The sequence below is a fragment of the Telmatherina bonti genome (assembly GCF_933228915.1).
Source record: "Telmatherina bonti genome assembly, chromosome: 6".
Taxonomy (NCBI): Eukaryota; Metazoa; Chordata; class Actinopteri; order Atheriniformes; family Telmatherinidae; genus Telmatherina; species Telmatherina bonti.
Window position 1 is genome coordinate 14,136,300 of NC_136624.1, and position 16,013 is coordinate 14,152,312.

General features: G+C 39.6%; 1 protein-coding gene across 1 annotated transcript in view; it reads left to right on the forward strand.

Annotated features, from left to right (window-relative positions):
• Positions 1-16,013, forward strand: part of mmp24 (matrix metallopeptidase 24) — a gene marked incomplete at both ends in the record, with an annotated part of 78,737 nt that overhangs the window by 40,602 nt on the left and 22,122 nt on the right. The window contains 4 exons of the mRNA XM_079241763.1: positions 1,239-1,338; positions 2,479-2,683; positions 10,455-10,616; positions 14,544-14,749. Coding sequence (XP_079097889.1) covers positions 1,239-1,338; positions 2,479-2,683; positions 10,455-10,616; positions 14,544-14,749 — 673 coding nt within the window. The remainder of the gene's footprint in view (positions 1-1,238; positions 1,339-2,478; positions 2,684-10,454; positions 10,617-14,543; positions 14,750-16,013) is intronic.

Below are 16,013 nucleotides of genomic sequence, written 5' to 3' on the forward strand. Positions count from 1 at the left end.
CTTGAAACATGAGGATTGCCAGCAAGAAGAAAGTATATACCAGAAATAACTGCGTATTGATGGGTCTCATACTTGAGATGTGCTGCATGAAGGCCTATAACTGAGCTGCTGGAAGCCTTCATTTTGTTTATTCTTTTAAAGCAGTTCTGAGGGCTCTGTATGTTTTAGAACACAATATATCTGTATTCCAGTCATTAGCATTCGATATCAGCGTGCAACACACTTTGGACCAGACCCTAACAATAGTGACAAGATCTTCTGTTTACTTCCCAGTAGTTGGCAGACATTTTTATAAAGGGATGCTACACACTAGCAGGTGCTGGTTAAAGAACAAGAGTGGTAGATACTATTACCATGACAATGAAATCAATATTCAAAAATCTACTGATACACAGTAAATAAAAATTAATGTGTAATATCCCATCACATAGAGATACTGAACATCAGTGTGATGTGTTGAAGTGTGCTGTATCTTTGTAGAGGACAGAGAAAGTGTAGTAACTGCACTTTGGGAGACTTGTTGCAGTTCATTTTATTTTTTGTTATTCTATTAGGATTTTGCAATTTCTTACACTAGACCACGTGTCTTTGTTCCTTTTTTAAAATCTTTAAAACCAGTCCAGCTTCAAATTCCAAATTCAAAAGATCAAATGGACAAGAAGATTGTGTTTTCTCTCAGAGTTTTTTAAGTAGTCAGAAATCTTCTAGAAATCATTTTAATATCTGACTAACCCTGTGACAAGTTGTTTTCTGTCTGCAAAATTCAAGCAAAATGTGGACAAGTCTGTGAACGGTCTGGTTGTCACAAAAATGCATACTGCATTTGTATGCATTCATATGAAACATATCATCTTTGTTTCATTGCTTATTATATTTGTGTCATTTGGTTTTTTGTTGGTTGTTCCATCCACCTGCATGAAAAACTGATGTAAGCTTGATTTTGTTCCAGAAGCTGTTGGATTTGTAAACAGAAACATTGTCCAGTAAAAGGTGCATCCATTCCTGGCTAAAGCCAGTGAATAATATGGTCAATAATAACATGTTTCTGGTGACTAATAAATCAGCAGAGCACTTCTACAAAGTTTGGATTCCCAACTACCTGCCTTAGTTTTTTGTTTGGTTTTTTTTACACGTGTTTAACCCATGTTGACCTTTCTGACCTTCTCTGGTGTGTGAAATAATGTGTGTACACCAGGTGTGAATGTTGTTCACTAGTTGTTGTTTCTTCTTTTCCTCAGCATATCAAACTACACCCCTAAAGTAGGAGAGAAGGACACGCAGAGAGCGATCCGACAAGCCTTCAATGTGTGGCAGGCCGTCACTCCACTCTCTTTTCAGGTCAGTGAACTAAACACCACTTCTGTTAATATTCTTTCCTACTTAATTCAGTGTCATTGCAATCATGACAAACAGAATTTGGGGGGGAAAAAAAGAATTAAATCTTTTTCAAAAAAATTTTCAGGCAATTTTATCTGAAACTGATCTTCAATGCTTCAAAGCGAGCTATGAACCTAGCATCAGTTACCATGGTGACGTAACAGGCTTAAACTGCAGGTACTTCATGGCTTTACAAACTTTTAGCCTACTAAGCCACTGATATAAACTACATTTCTCTGGCACTCTGGATGCCTGATCAATTCTGAAAGGACCGAGAGGCTGTCCTTTTATCACTGAGTATTAATGTCTCCATTTCCTCTGGTTAAAGTTTGTAAAACTATGAGGTGAATAGAAAATGGGCCAGGAGTTAGTGGTGATCCTCAACTTAGCATAGTTACCAAAGTCCACTGTGTAACAACAGTTTCAGCTTATAGTGTCCTGTAGACACTCTGGGACATGATCATCAATCCTCCTGATTCTTTTACCTGCTTGTGGCTCCTCCAACAGCTGCTGCTTAACTCCAAACTTCACATTTATCTTTTTTTTCTATCTCCATTTTCTTCTGCACTTTAGTTGTTGGCTGAAGTTCTAATTAATAGTTGTAGCTGCAAAGCTAAATAACATAGTTGGATAATTTAAGGCTAGTCCAATTCCACAGACCCATTTATGACATATCAGTATTAGGGACAAGGTCAACCTGCTTGCAGATCCTTTGAAATCAAAGATTCACCATATCATAGATCTTTGATTTCAGACTTGCCCTGAAAATCTATGTGGTTCTATGCTAAATTTTAACTCACACAGGTTTATCTTATGACTTAGGAGCCTCTATAATGTTTAAATGACTATTCCTCTGGAATGGGAGTAATGGGACTGGACTCTAAATAAGGAAAAATGTAGAAATTGTTGAAAGAAGACTTTTTCAAAGACCTTCAGAAAGATACAAAAAAAACTGCTGATCAAGATCACTGACAGATGACAATTCACTTAGCTGCTTAACTTTCTGCACTTCTATTGTCAAATGCATAAATTAAGAAAATTATATACTTTCAGTATAACAACAATTATTTTTAATCTTCATTCTGTATTGTTCCACTTCAGGAGGTTCCATACTCGGAGATCAAGAATGAGGGTAAAGAGGCCGACATTATGATCTTCTTTGCCTCTGGTTTCCATGGTGACAGCTCCCCGTTTGACGGCGAGGGGGGTTTCTTGGCACACGCATACTTCCCTGGCGCTGGCATCGGGGGAGACACTCACTTTGACTCGGACGAGCCCTGGACCCTTGGCAGCGCCAATCACGATGGTGAGACCAACTGTCGCCGTGGTTACTGTAATTTCGCTAACATTCAGAGTGAGAAACATGGAAAAACATTAATTATCAGTTATTAAATAGTGGTTAATGTTTTGAGCTATCTTTTTGTAGTGGAGCTTGTGTAAATAAGTTCTTGTCCTCAGTCGTCGCTTGATATCTGAGGGCCGCTCTCTTTAGTCGTTGGATGAAAAATTGAAGGAAAGCTCCCTGCACTTTCATGTTTATTCCTATATCGCAGTTTGATGAATGGCTTCTGCCAGATTGTGTCTGCTTGAGTAACATGTTGATTCAGGGAGACACTGGAAAAGGCGTCTGGTTCTAGAGATTAGCACAAAAGAGAATTAACTCTGGCAGAGAAGTTCTGCGTTCGTGTCAGTGTGAAGATGTTTCTGCTGTTGCAACCTGCCCAGGAAACTGCTTTATTATAGATTTACTTTCATTTTGTTTCATTTAGTGCGATTCCATGCTGTTGTAGTTTGGTTTGTTTATTGCTCATGGTCCACGCAACTTGTGAGGATACTCGTTGATTAATAAAGTTTTTTGGAAAGAAGAACGAAAGACATACCGTATTTTCACGACCATAAGGCGCACCGTACTAAAAGGCGCAGTCTCAGTTATGTGCGCCCTTTCTGTATTGATGTTTTTAAAAAAAAAAAAGCTCAAGACCTACCTTTTTAGTTTAGCTTATAACTAAGTTTTAACATTCTTATATTAACCCATATTTATCTTTCTTTTTAGTTAATTTTATTTATTTATTTATATATTTTATATATTGATTTACATAGTATAGATTTTATTATTTTATTTTAATGGATTTTATTTTTGTTTAGTTATCACTCCAGCTCTCTCCTCATCGGGGTCCTCTTCGCCGAGGGCTGCCCCTGCTCTGACTGCATGGGTGTTGCTGTGGGGGCTGTCCCTGTCTGGTGGGTCGGGATCCAGCGCTGCAGCTTTACGGTTGTGGCGTGGGTCCTGTCTGCCCGGACCCGGGTGGCCCCCATGGTGATGGCCTGGGTGGTCTTGGTTGGGGGTACCCCTTTGTGTAGAGGCTCCCTGAGAATACCGTTTCCTTATCTGGTGCACATCTGGTGCAAATGCACCTGGCCATTCATTCATCTTCTTTTAACTGTTACAGGGCAAATAGGGCATGGGTGAGGGTGGTTGTGGGTGGGTGAAAGGGGATGTGTATGTGTGTTAGTGTTTTATCTATTTTGATGTAAATTGTTTTATAATGTAAAGCACTTTGTATTGTTTTTAAGCACGAAAAGTGCTATACAAATAAAGTTTGATTTGATTTGATTTGATTTGATTTAACACATACATAAGGCACACCTGACCATAGGGCGCGGGTTTTATATACCGGTACAGTCCACGCCCACATCCCCCCCTTTAACATTCTCAATGCACACAAGCATACAACTATGCCTTTTTAAAAATAGAGCGGGAGCAAAACCGAGTTTGGTTGTGCTTTATTTAAGTATTGATTACAAAGTACTAACATTTTTTAATCATCAATCAATCATCAATAGGCACGGGCATGGTAAAACACACAGATAAAACAAGCACACAAGTGTGCATATTTAAAAATAGACCAAAACTGAGTTTGGTACTCACATTTTTTTTTACCGGTAATCGTCATCAGTCAAACCCATCAAAGTCCTCATCCTCTGTTTCTGAATTAGAACAGCTGCGCTAAATCTCCAGCAAACATGCGAGGTTCACTTTCTTTACTGTCAGAGTCACTTTCTGTGCCGTGCGGCTCCTCTGAAATGATGCCGGCTTTTGCGAAAGCGCGGACAACAGTGCCAGCAGACACGTTAGCCCAAGCGTCTTTCCTCCAACTCGGGCCACCTCGCCTTATGTCCACGGAAACTCAGCTGCGTCTTCTTTACCTGTCGGAGCTCGTTTTCCATCTTCCTCCACTTGCGAACCATCGATTCATTAATCTTAAATTCTCTCTCGGCTGCTCGATTTCCACGTTGCTTGGCGTAGTTGATGGCCTTCAGTTTAAACTGTGCTTCATAAGCGTGTCTTTTTGCCATTTTCAGGGTTGTTAGAAAAAGGTGTTCTGCATAACGCACATACCTGTTCTTTTATATGCGATCAACGCCCACACTTCACCCTTTAACGTTCTCATGGTGTTCTTGACTACACCAGATTACAACAACAACATGCACACAAAGGGCGCACTGCACTATAGGGCGCGCCGCACATTTTGAAGAAAAAGACTTTTATGTGCGCCTTATGGTCGTGAAAATACAGTAGATGAAGAGGGACTGCTGTGTGATGCCTGGTGCGTTGACAGAAAAACTCCTGCTGAAGGTGCATTTTACTGTCAGGAAAAGAACCGATGCGTGCTTTCACACCAGTCTCCATAAGTTAATCAACTTGTCGCTGGTATTCTTTTGATTCTTTATGAAAGAGTGACTAGAAGGTCTGATACTTACTAAATAAAGTGAGTATACAGTTACTAAGTTGGCAACAATTTGCAGCAATGACAGAGGTAAACTTCCAGTCTTAACCTGGATTCGCCTTTGTAAGCAACCGAACAGGTAACAAAATAGCAGAGCGTATTATGGCAAAACTATTATATTAAGAATTCATTTTTGTCAGTATCAATATTTTTGTATTGATTTGAAGCCTAAATCAAAATTCCGTATGTCACTGCTTTGCTCTGCCGTTTGTCCTTGAGTTCAGGCATAAATGACGTCATTGTGCCAGAAATATGTGATCAGGTATTATTATGATTTTAATTTTTTTTTTCTAAACTCTAATAAATAATTTGGTCATTCACATAGATTCATCTGAAAAGTAAAAAAAAAAAAAAAAAAAAAACTTATGAATGGTTGAACTCTATTTCTGCAGCTCATCACAGAAATTGAAATGAAATCTGAACAGTGTTTGTCTATAGTTGCTTTACAATTAGAGGGAAAAAGGTTTGTTTACATAAACTTTTTCTTTCAAAATAATTAAAGTATTGACCAATTAGTGTTGTGTTGTCCAGGTGAACACACTCACAAATGTCCATTTATCTCTACAATCTTTCAACACACACATGCACTCACACGGAAAAAAACACACAGAGTAATTGAAAGATTAGAGAAAAGATAGAGAGACGGGAAAGTTTCAGATGTTGTGAAAACTAATTCATGATATCAGCTTTAGAAAGGCACTGCAAGGACAAACAGCTGCGTTTGCTCTCCAGCTTAAAAATCTTGTGCTTTCACTTCAGTCGAGGGACGGTCTGTTATTAACCTGCTGACACCTGGAGGGCAGAACTCAGGGCACAGCAGCCCACAGAAGCTGCTGAATGAACCTCGCTCCATAAAAACATGGCTTCGGATAAAATGGTAAAGCTCTCAGCGAGCATGAGTCTCTGCCTCTTTCATCATGTTTCTCTGGTGTCTGCGCGAATATACATTCCTCCTCTCATTTCTAAGATTTACTGACTCGAGTCATTATGCAAGCAAAAGAAGCGAGTGCAAAATAAATCTGCTCTTGTCTCCTAATTGCAGGAATATCTCACACAGAACATTAAATCCAGACAGGAGTGAGGAAGGCTGACGTGCAGAAATGTACCTCATATTAATGATTTTAGCTGGAGAGAAAAATAACATGGTTGGTAGGTCATTTTGTACGCCGGCAGGTAGCTGAAATATTTCTCCTGCCCTCACAATGCAGACTCATCTGAACATTACAGCGGGCTGAGTCCGACAAAGCGGACTCTGCGGACTCATCGGACTCTTGAAAGACATGTTTCATCACAGAGATATCAAACATCATCTTTATCACAAGAGAGTGGACAACTGCAAGGGAAAACATGATAGAAAAGGTATTATTGTCGCCGTGGGGCAGCCGAGCAGACGTGAGGGGACAGACTGAGACATGGCGAGCACCCACTGGGAATTCCCTCTGGCCATTGTACATGAAGTGTACATCTTAGGCTCTGAAATCAAGAGACAAAGGCTGGTGGAGGGATGGAGGAGGATGAGGATAAAGGTTGTGGCAGAGAAGAGAGATAAAGGGGGGCAAAGGAGGAGAGAAATGAAAGAAACATCATCATGGAAGGACAGAAGAGTTGGAGTCTGTGTGCAAGAAAGGGAATCAGAATAATATGCTGGAAAACAGCGTGACTCCTAAAGCAGCTCTGATTTTATTTATCAATCATTCCCCTTAAGACACCTGTTTTAATATTTTAGCTGCAAACTTATTAATTATTCCCCAGTGGATGAAAATGTGCATCATGCATTTATTTTACCCCGGTGATGAAAGAGGTCCAGATTAACATTAAGAAGTAATAAAACAAATCATCTGTTCATCACCAGTTTTTAAAAGGAGGCTCAATGAAACCTCAGGTTAACAATAATACATGGTATATAACTGTCATTATCAACTGTCAACATCATTTACTTTGTTGCTGCACATTACTAAGGCGTAGGAACGGGATAATTACTAATGCGTTGGCAACTTGCCTGGTGTCCATTTAGTTTCAAATTGTGCACCTTAAATAGCCGGTTTAAGTGTCTTTCACTAATTCTGACTCTGTGATTAATCCCAGCAGATCTAAACATATCATTGTCAGAGACTTCTTTGTTCTTCAATATTTGTTTTTTGTTTTTTTGTTTTTTCTTCTGTTTTTTTTTCTTTTTTTTTGTGGGACGCATGTCCCTCATTTTTAGACATCTTACCTTGTGTTAAGTAGGGCTGTATTAAAACTCTACTTTAATATCTACATTGGTTTTTAATATTGGTTAAATTCAGAGTTCAGCACAGCTATCTTTTCTTCCTTTTGTCAACATTTAAGACTATTTGTGGAGATAAAGTGAAAAGAGTACATTTTTTCCACTGAATGTTTACGGTAAAAATGGTTTCTTTGAATTCAAACTTTGTAGGATTGTAAGTTCAAAGGTCTGAAACAGACTTATGTAAAGGAATTTTCCTGAATAGAAAAAGGAAAGTTAAGAGAAACTGCAGATCTTTTAACCTCAGAGAGAGAAAGTGGAAACTAAAGAAAGAGCAAAAGGAAACAGTCAGCAGCTTCTGCTGTTTCCATCTGTACAGTTGCATCAGTGTGTAAGTCAGCTGCCGGCCACTGAGGCTGTAATCTTCAAATACAGCGGCCAGGGTAAGGAAGAAAAGATAATTATGTTCTGTAATTAGGTTCAGGCAGAGTCAAACCAATTACAGAGTCCATGAAATGTATTAATTCAAGCTCTGCGTTCAGACTGTAAGAAGTCATTGAGCATCTGACGGCAGCTCAGAGTCGGTTTAACTAATCCCGTACATGACACCCCCCCCCCCCCCATTCTCTCTCTTCTTTCTACTTTGATTTGTTAAAGTACAAGTACCAGTGAAAGTAGTGTTGTTGTGGATGCTTTGGTCAAATCTGGCAGGAAACCATCCTCTTTACAGACGATTGACAAGTGCTTGCTTGATTAAAACTTTCCAGAGACGTTGCTTTTCAACCTACCTGGATGCCTAATGCTATCTTCTTCAGGTGAAGGCCCCAAAATGAAAGATCTGCATCATAGGTGTGAAGTTTCAATTTAAACATTTCTTGAATCCAATTGTGTGACTTTTGAAGGCCCATGTACTACAAGCAACCAAAGAGGTGGTCAGACAAAGCAAACTAGCTAATGTCCTGCTGGAAGATGGAAGACATTGTCTCAGAATCCCCAAAGTTAAATGCAAGTTCAGCACTAGAGCCTTATGTGTACCCAAGAAAGATTAAAGCTTTGTATTGGGCAAATATCTATCAGTTTAGTTCAGTTCCTGAAATCTGCAATCACTGCAAATACAGGAATACATTGCCAAAACGTCTCACCTGCACCTTTGTTGTTCTCACCAATGTCCATCTCTCAAAAAATTCACTACTGCCCCCATAGGCCCAAAGATTTCCATTGTGTTAGTGAATATGCAGCATTTTCCTCTTCCAGTTGTTTTTGTTTATGCAGCACTCCTCTGTTTTTGCAACGCTTTTCTGTTTTTGCAGCTCATGTATGAGTTTGTAGCGCTCCCCTGTACTTGCAGCTTTTCCCACTGGCATTTCTGTTCATATATGCAGTGTGTTTATACAGCATATTCATACTTTATAGTGTCAAGACTATGTGTGTAAAGTGTAAAAAAAAAAAAACGTTGAAACCATTCAATACCCTTCAGGTTCATCATTTGAACTATTGAAACAACCAACATTACAAATGCGAGGAATTTTTCAGCAAAGAACATGTTCATCACAAACACTGTGGTCTACAATGAGCTGGTTGACCACTCGGGACATTTTGTACCATAAAAGGAGATTTTTAGTTTGCACAGCACATAAAAACATATTCACTGGATCTTTTTTTAAGAGTGCATGGAGTTGACTTTGTCTGAAGATTTCAGGACATTCCTCCAACTACGACTAGTGCGAGGTCCGGTTCGGTGGATTCAGGATTGGGTTTTTGCTTTTTGCACATAATTTGGTACTGTTGGCTTTATCAGACTATATTCTTTAATTGTGAAGAGCTGTGTGCAGGTGATGATGATCAGCATTTTGGAGTTATAGTATCTTGAGGTCTTATTTACAAGGGAGGAAAGAAAGGAAATCTACAGGATCCTTAGTACGGATGCAGACTCTGCTGGTTTGTTATGGTGAGGTAGGACCTGAGTGGAAAGGTGAACTGACCGGTTGTTCCTACCACTGATGGTCACAAGTTACAGGTGGTAACCAAAGGAACAAGATTGTGGATGTAAGCAGCAGAAAGGAGTTTCCTCTGCAGGGTGTCTGGGATGTCCCTCAGAGGGAAACTCTGAAATCTGGGAAAGTTGAGCTGCTGCTCCTCTGCATTGAGGAGATAGATAAAGTGGTTAGGATGTTGCCTGAATGTTTTCCTGACAAGGTTTTCTGGACTCGTCACCTGGGACATGCTGGAGAAAGTGGCCACAGAGAGTGAATGCTGGGCTTCTCTGCTTAGACTATTGCCTCCAGCCTTGCATAACTGGTATGAATGGATGGATGCGTTTAATATTTACTGTAATTCAGCAGTAGCTCCCAGCCTGCGGTCATCAAAGAATAGCTTGAAGATTTCTACACATGAAATGATCAAGCACATTATTAAGCAGAAACATTCAGACTTCACACCAGACATGTGGAGCGTCTTCACTCAGATAGATTTCTCCTCCAAATTCAACATGTTTGCTTTTTCACAGGCACATTTTAAAGTCGTGGAGCGGCAACTCATTATTTATGCATTCGCGGATTATAAATTTAAAGTCTCAGTTTGTATGAGTGTGAACTTGTGTGTTTCGCTGGATGTGACACTGAACTGTTTGCCGTACTCTTGAGTAATCCCCATCAAGCAGCAGCGTTTGAAGAAGTGGACTTTAAAAAGTGGAGCTTTAGAAACTGACAGTTGCTTCCTCTCACTGCAAATTCTTCTTTTGATGTGACATTCATGCAACTCTGCTGATGGCTTGACGGCATCTCAGACCAACTTATTCTCACTTTGCAAGCCGTCTTTAGTCTGTTTCATTGTGTTTTCACTGGGGAGGCGTTGCTCCGTTTCACAGAGACAGAGATGTTGAGGATTTCTTCATTTATCTGTCTTTAGATGATCAAGAAGCAGCAGTGAAGATCTGCCGGGGGCACCAAACGTTTTTTGTTTTATCGCCTCATTTTTGGGATTGTCTTTTAAAGAACTGGCAGTGCTTAAAGGCATTCTGTTTCTTCCCCTTGTCTTCTCCTGTTTCCTTTTAAGTAATTTCACTCTCTTTCTCTCTGCAGGTAATGACTTGTTTCTAGTGGCGGTCCATGAATTGGGTCATGCTTTGGGTTTGGAGCACTCGAACGATCCAAGTGCCATTATGGCTCCTTTCTACCAGTACATGGACACACACAACTTTAAGCTGCCTCTGGACGACCTGCAGGGTATACAGAAAATCTATGGTGAGCACTTCAAATTGTCACCATGCTGTAAAATGAGGTCCAATAATTTGGAGACATTTTCCCATTAGATTTAATGGCAAAGTGTGTCCAAACTTTTAAATTGGTATTGTATAACACAGTCATTATTTTTTTAACAAACACTTAGACATAATGTGAAATCTGTGTTTTGGAAAATTGGGCCCACATTCACAGCTTTCAGATGAATTAAGAGGGTCAGTACCTTGACATCATTCAGTCCGCAAGTGGACCATCAACGCCACAACTTATTGCTGCTATTGTTTTCTACAAGATGCTGGACGTTAAAGTAGATGCAGTTTTTACACATTGATTCTGATTAAGAGTTTGTATTTTCTGTTTCATAACTTTATGTTTCATGAAAAAAGAGCAGTTTATTAAACAATAGGTTCATTATCATTATCAACCTAGAATCATATAAAAGTGCTCATAAGTGCAATGGTAATATAATCATGGTCTGGGTTAGTTTTGGGTTTGTATTTAATCTTCCTTTGTTTTCTGTAATAATTGGGTTTTTGTCATTTTTTTAATAGAAGTTTCCCCTTTTTCTTGCTTTCTCTTCACCTGGTTTCTGTCTGTTTACCACACACGTTTCCTGTTAATAATTTACTATTCTCTTTATTGACCCAATGGTTTCTGTTGATCCCCATTCTCATCCCTTGTTTTTCCTGTCCTGGTTTCTCCTCTTGTTCTTTATTGTATCAGTCTGTTTGGAGTTTTGGAGTTTTGTTTTTTTTTTTATCTTCTCTAGTTTTGTTTTGGGGTTTTTTTTTTGTTTTGTTTTTTTATTCATTTGCTATTGATCTGTCTGATCTGTCATTGCTATTGCTATTTAGTCCCATTCAGGGTTGTGGAGAAGCTGGAACCTATCCCTCCAATTTATAGGGAAGAAGCAGGGTACACTGGACAGGTTGCCACTTCATCTCATTTGTTTTGTTGCCAGTTTAGTTAAACTGCTTATTGCTGTGCCTTTCATTCTTTCCTTTAATGAATTTTCCTATAGCTGCCTTCAGTCCAATCCTGCATTTCTCCACACTGTCCTTGTGACCATTTTTACTGAAAACTGGCTTATGATACACCTCCAAAAGAAAAAGAAAAACAACAAATTTTGGATTGTTTGAGGTGTGATGGAACCATCTGAACATAAGATTTCACTAAAAGCAAAAACTTGCAAAAGCAAAAACAGCACATGGTGGATATGAATTATTAATCCTCAAGCTCAGAGAGACTCTGAATTATGAAGAGTGCTCAGTGGCCAGAAGCAGAGTGCTGTGTGGGTGATGGAAAGCTGATAAACATCACGCAGAGCAGAGCAGCTTCTGCCAAGAAGGAGAAAATTAAGAACACAGTGGGTACTTTTTTTCTCATATACGCTGGATAAACTTTGTGTCTTTTATAAGAGATGAGAAGGCGCTTGACATTTCTGTCATCTGTCTATTTTTAAGAGCATGAGGCCCGTTGATGCCTGTCAGCAGAAAACATTTCCTGACAGTCTGCTGATGTAACGTTCTGTAACATTTGTGATGCAAAAACACAAAGACGAACCAGAGAGAGGGAACAAAACCTGTCTGTTGGATCAGAGATAGCATGTCGTTGAGGAACATTTCCATCCACATCATCCATCATATTCCACAAACAGCCTGATAAGCCTCACGTTTAGAACCTGCAGCGTTTATTCAGAGGACTTTTGTTCCTCCTCGCTCTGGTTCCCTTTAATCAGCAAAGCTGGAAGGTTATCTTCCACAGAACAAAAACTCATCCTCACACTAAAGGTCATGATACGCAGCTGACATTTCGAATCAGCGTTGAATGGAAATAATGACCACAAGCGTGCGGTCAACAGTGTTTTTCCACTGCTCTTCAGTGTTCTGTGTGGATAACAGAGTCTGTTATTTCATCTGCTGAGAGTTCAACCCATTTGACATATTGCTTTGTTGCTCCTTGGTCTGGAAATACCACCAACTTCATCAAACACCTTCACCAGAGAATTTCATTTTGAAACCAGGTGGCTAGTGTGAAATTTACTGTCATTGTCAATGTAGCTCTTAATGTGAATGAAGATAAAACAATTCTGGAGACAAATTCCTTATATCTTCAGAAAAGTGCTGTAAACGCTCAGTGCATAAAGTTGTTTTTCTTGGTGTTTTAATCAAAATGAGCCATCGGTCCAAATCTTCTAGATATATATATTTTTTTACAGAAAGAAGTAGCTGATTTGGCTACTTCTTTAATATAGCTGATAAGATATGAACATTTTTATCAGAGCATAGAACCAGGATTTCCAGACTGAGCTACTATTTTTAACATTACTGATTAAAATTGTACACTAAGTCAGTCTTTGGCATTTAAAAACTAATATTACAGACTTATTTATATGAAGATCAGACTGAGGCCCAAATAAAAGATTTGTAAGGGACCAGCTTTATAGTACTCCCTCCCCCTGGTCGGGCAGTAATATAGAGCTCAGTGTCATCAGCATAATAATTATCAGATATTTTGTTTCTATGTTCCAAGCCAGTGGCATCACATAGATGCTGAACAACGGGGACCTAAAAGGGAGCCCTGGGAAACTCCACATCATCTTTCTTCGAGTAGATCTGTAGTATTTTCATCAAAATGAAGTATTTTCTGTTCTCCAGGTAGGATTCAAAACAATTCCAAACCAGACAGTCAGCTTCACTATAATATGTTATGGACACTTGTATCAGAGGCAGTGCTGAGAGTAGAACCAAACTTGTGCTGCTATCTCTGCTTACATGGATTCTGAAGACTTTAATGACAGCAGTTTAAGTGGTGTGGTGTGGTACAGGAAGCAAGGGATCCAACTGCTGTAAGACAACAAACATGGGCTCTATTAGAGGATTGCATGTACTGAAATGGGTGCAAATTCCCTGCACATGCAACAAACAGATTCACAAACAGCACACACAGAGGGTGTTCAAAGGTCCAAAATAGCATGTATCCATCCAGTTAGTACGTCTGCTACAGTGAATGTTTAATATGGGGCAGTCACACATTATTTTGCGTGTGATCAAATGTTTATATATTTGATCAATCAAACTTCAGAGCAATTTGGCTAATAGAAACTGTGTCTATATTTAACACTTTTCAAAAGGACGTGAACATTACATGTGTAATTGTGCACATGGCTGCATTTATTGTCACAAAAAGGAGACATCAAAACAAAGCTAGGACATCCAGAGAACCAGTGTTTCACCCTCGTGTGAATATTTTTGGGATATACAAGAAAAGAATCATCATAACAGTTCGCTCATACAGCATTGCCATTTTGGAGCTCCTTTAGTAACTCAGCATGGGTTTGCAGAGGACTCACGCATACCTGTAAATGACAGATTTTGCGTGTCACAGCTGTTATACTCCAGATGTGCTGTCTAAATCCTAATTGCCATGTGTCACCATGGTTTCCACGGACTCTGCAGACATTAACTGAGGCCAAAGAAGTTTTCATATTTTCTTTGTTTTTCCTTTTTCTTCTTTTTTAAGGTGGATGTATGTATTGTACGCCCCATTCCCTCACCTGCTTTATTTGTAGACATTTTATACCAATTCTTCTTTTGTTTACCTTCCAATGTCTTGATACCTGCAATCCACCTCACCACAAAATCCTCATAGAGTCAGCAACACCTTTGCACGTACCGTCCATTTCCGCCGTCATTCTTAGTAAATTCCCTGCAAACCGTGGTCCAGCCCAGAACACAAAACTCTAGATTGCACACGCAAATTACTACTCACAAATTGTGATCTTAGTAGTTTAAACCTTGATCTCTGAAGATGTTGTGTTCTTATGTTTAGGAGAAGTTCATGATCCTGCGACTAATTCTAAGCAACAGGAATCCATTTGTGAAAAGCAGCAGAGAAATGATCAGTGATTTGTCGATGTTCTTATTCCAGGCATTCCCACAGCTATGCTGGAACCCACCCGGCCGTTACCCACATTACCTTTCCGACGGACACATTCCACCTCAGAGCGGAAGCATCCCCGTCCAGCGCGTCCGCCAGGTGAACGCCCTGCGCTGCCGGGGAACGGAAAACCCAACATCTGTGATGGCAACTTCAACACTGTGGCCTTCTTTAGGCGGGAGATGTTTGTCTTCAAGGTAAGCAGAGATGAAACTGGTATATGATGCAGGGTTGGGGGGGGGTTGTTCTTGTTTCAGCTTTAGCTTGTTGAGCCAAATGCTGTTCCTTTTGTAATTGGTGGGTGTTGCCCTCTACAGACGATGAGTCATACAGCCTTGGGTTGCTATAAAAAATACAGTGGCTCTGGGATATTTAGATAAAGGTTAATTGGACGTTAGGAAGGCAGGATACAAGATTTAACTCCTTCCTGGAATGTGTGGGTGTCGTTGAAATTCTGCTTACTACAACTAGTCTGTCTCATCCAAATGCAGCAATGAGATTTAGGAGCCACTTGTAATCACAGTTCTGTGCAGAAGTGCTGATCCAAACCTCATTTCTTTATAATTTGCTTCCAAGCAGTCAGGCTTTGTCTCTTAAAGTGAGCTCGAACCATAATTCTCCAGAATTTCTGAAGGTGTTTCAGAGTTTTTCTTTGGCGGCTTTTTCACTCCATGATGTCCTTGTACCTGAGTATTTTCAGAAGAATGTGTTTTTAGTTTGTTAAGCCACTTAACTTTGGCCTATAAATCCTTCAAGCCGAAAAATGGTTCCCTTAGTTTCATCTCTGAAGAACAGCAACGATAACACAATTTGACAGACAAAACATAGGAATTTGCAGCAACAAGGTGATTCCCTAAGATAGCTGAAAAGTTGGCATATGTCAGAGTGGTGTGCAGCATTTTTCAAAAGTTTCTGAAGAAACTGGACAAGTCAAAGACCTGGCACAGGACCAGAGAAATGCAAGTGGACCTTCAGTGGATCCATCAACTGTTGGTCGAAGCCTCATTTAATGGCCTCCAGTGAAGGGTGGCTATCAAGAACTCATTCTTAAGCAATAAATGATTGATTAAGTAATAAATCAAATAAGTCAATTTGAAGCTGTCATCAAAATGTAAAGCTGGAAAACTCAGATTCTTCATAAATGAGGAGGATAACAATGTGATTTTTGGTGGTTCACTGCTATGACAAAGCGACCCTCGGTTTGGGAACCACTACTGTAGAACAGGATTACACTTAGTTTAACTAAACAGTCAGATGTTATTTTTCTTATTTATAGAGCAGCACCTCATTTTCCTCTCCATAGACGCAATGGAGATTTACTATATTTCACTACTGATTCCACACACACATGCATATAGATGCAGGTGCACACTCTCTAACCAATAGAAAACACCTATCGGACAATATGTGGCTTTAATCCACCAGAAAAATCAGACTGAAATACTGTTTTTGTTTTTGGGT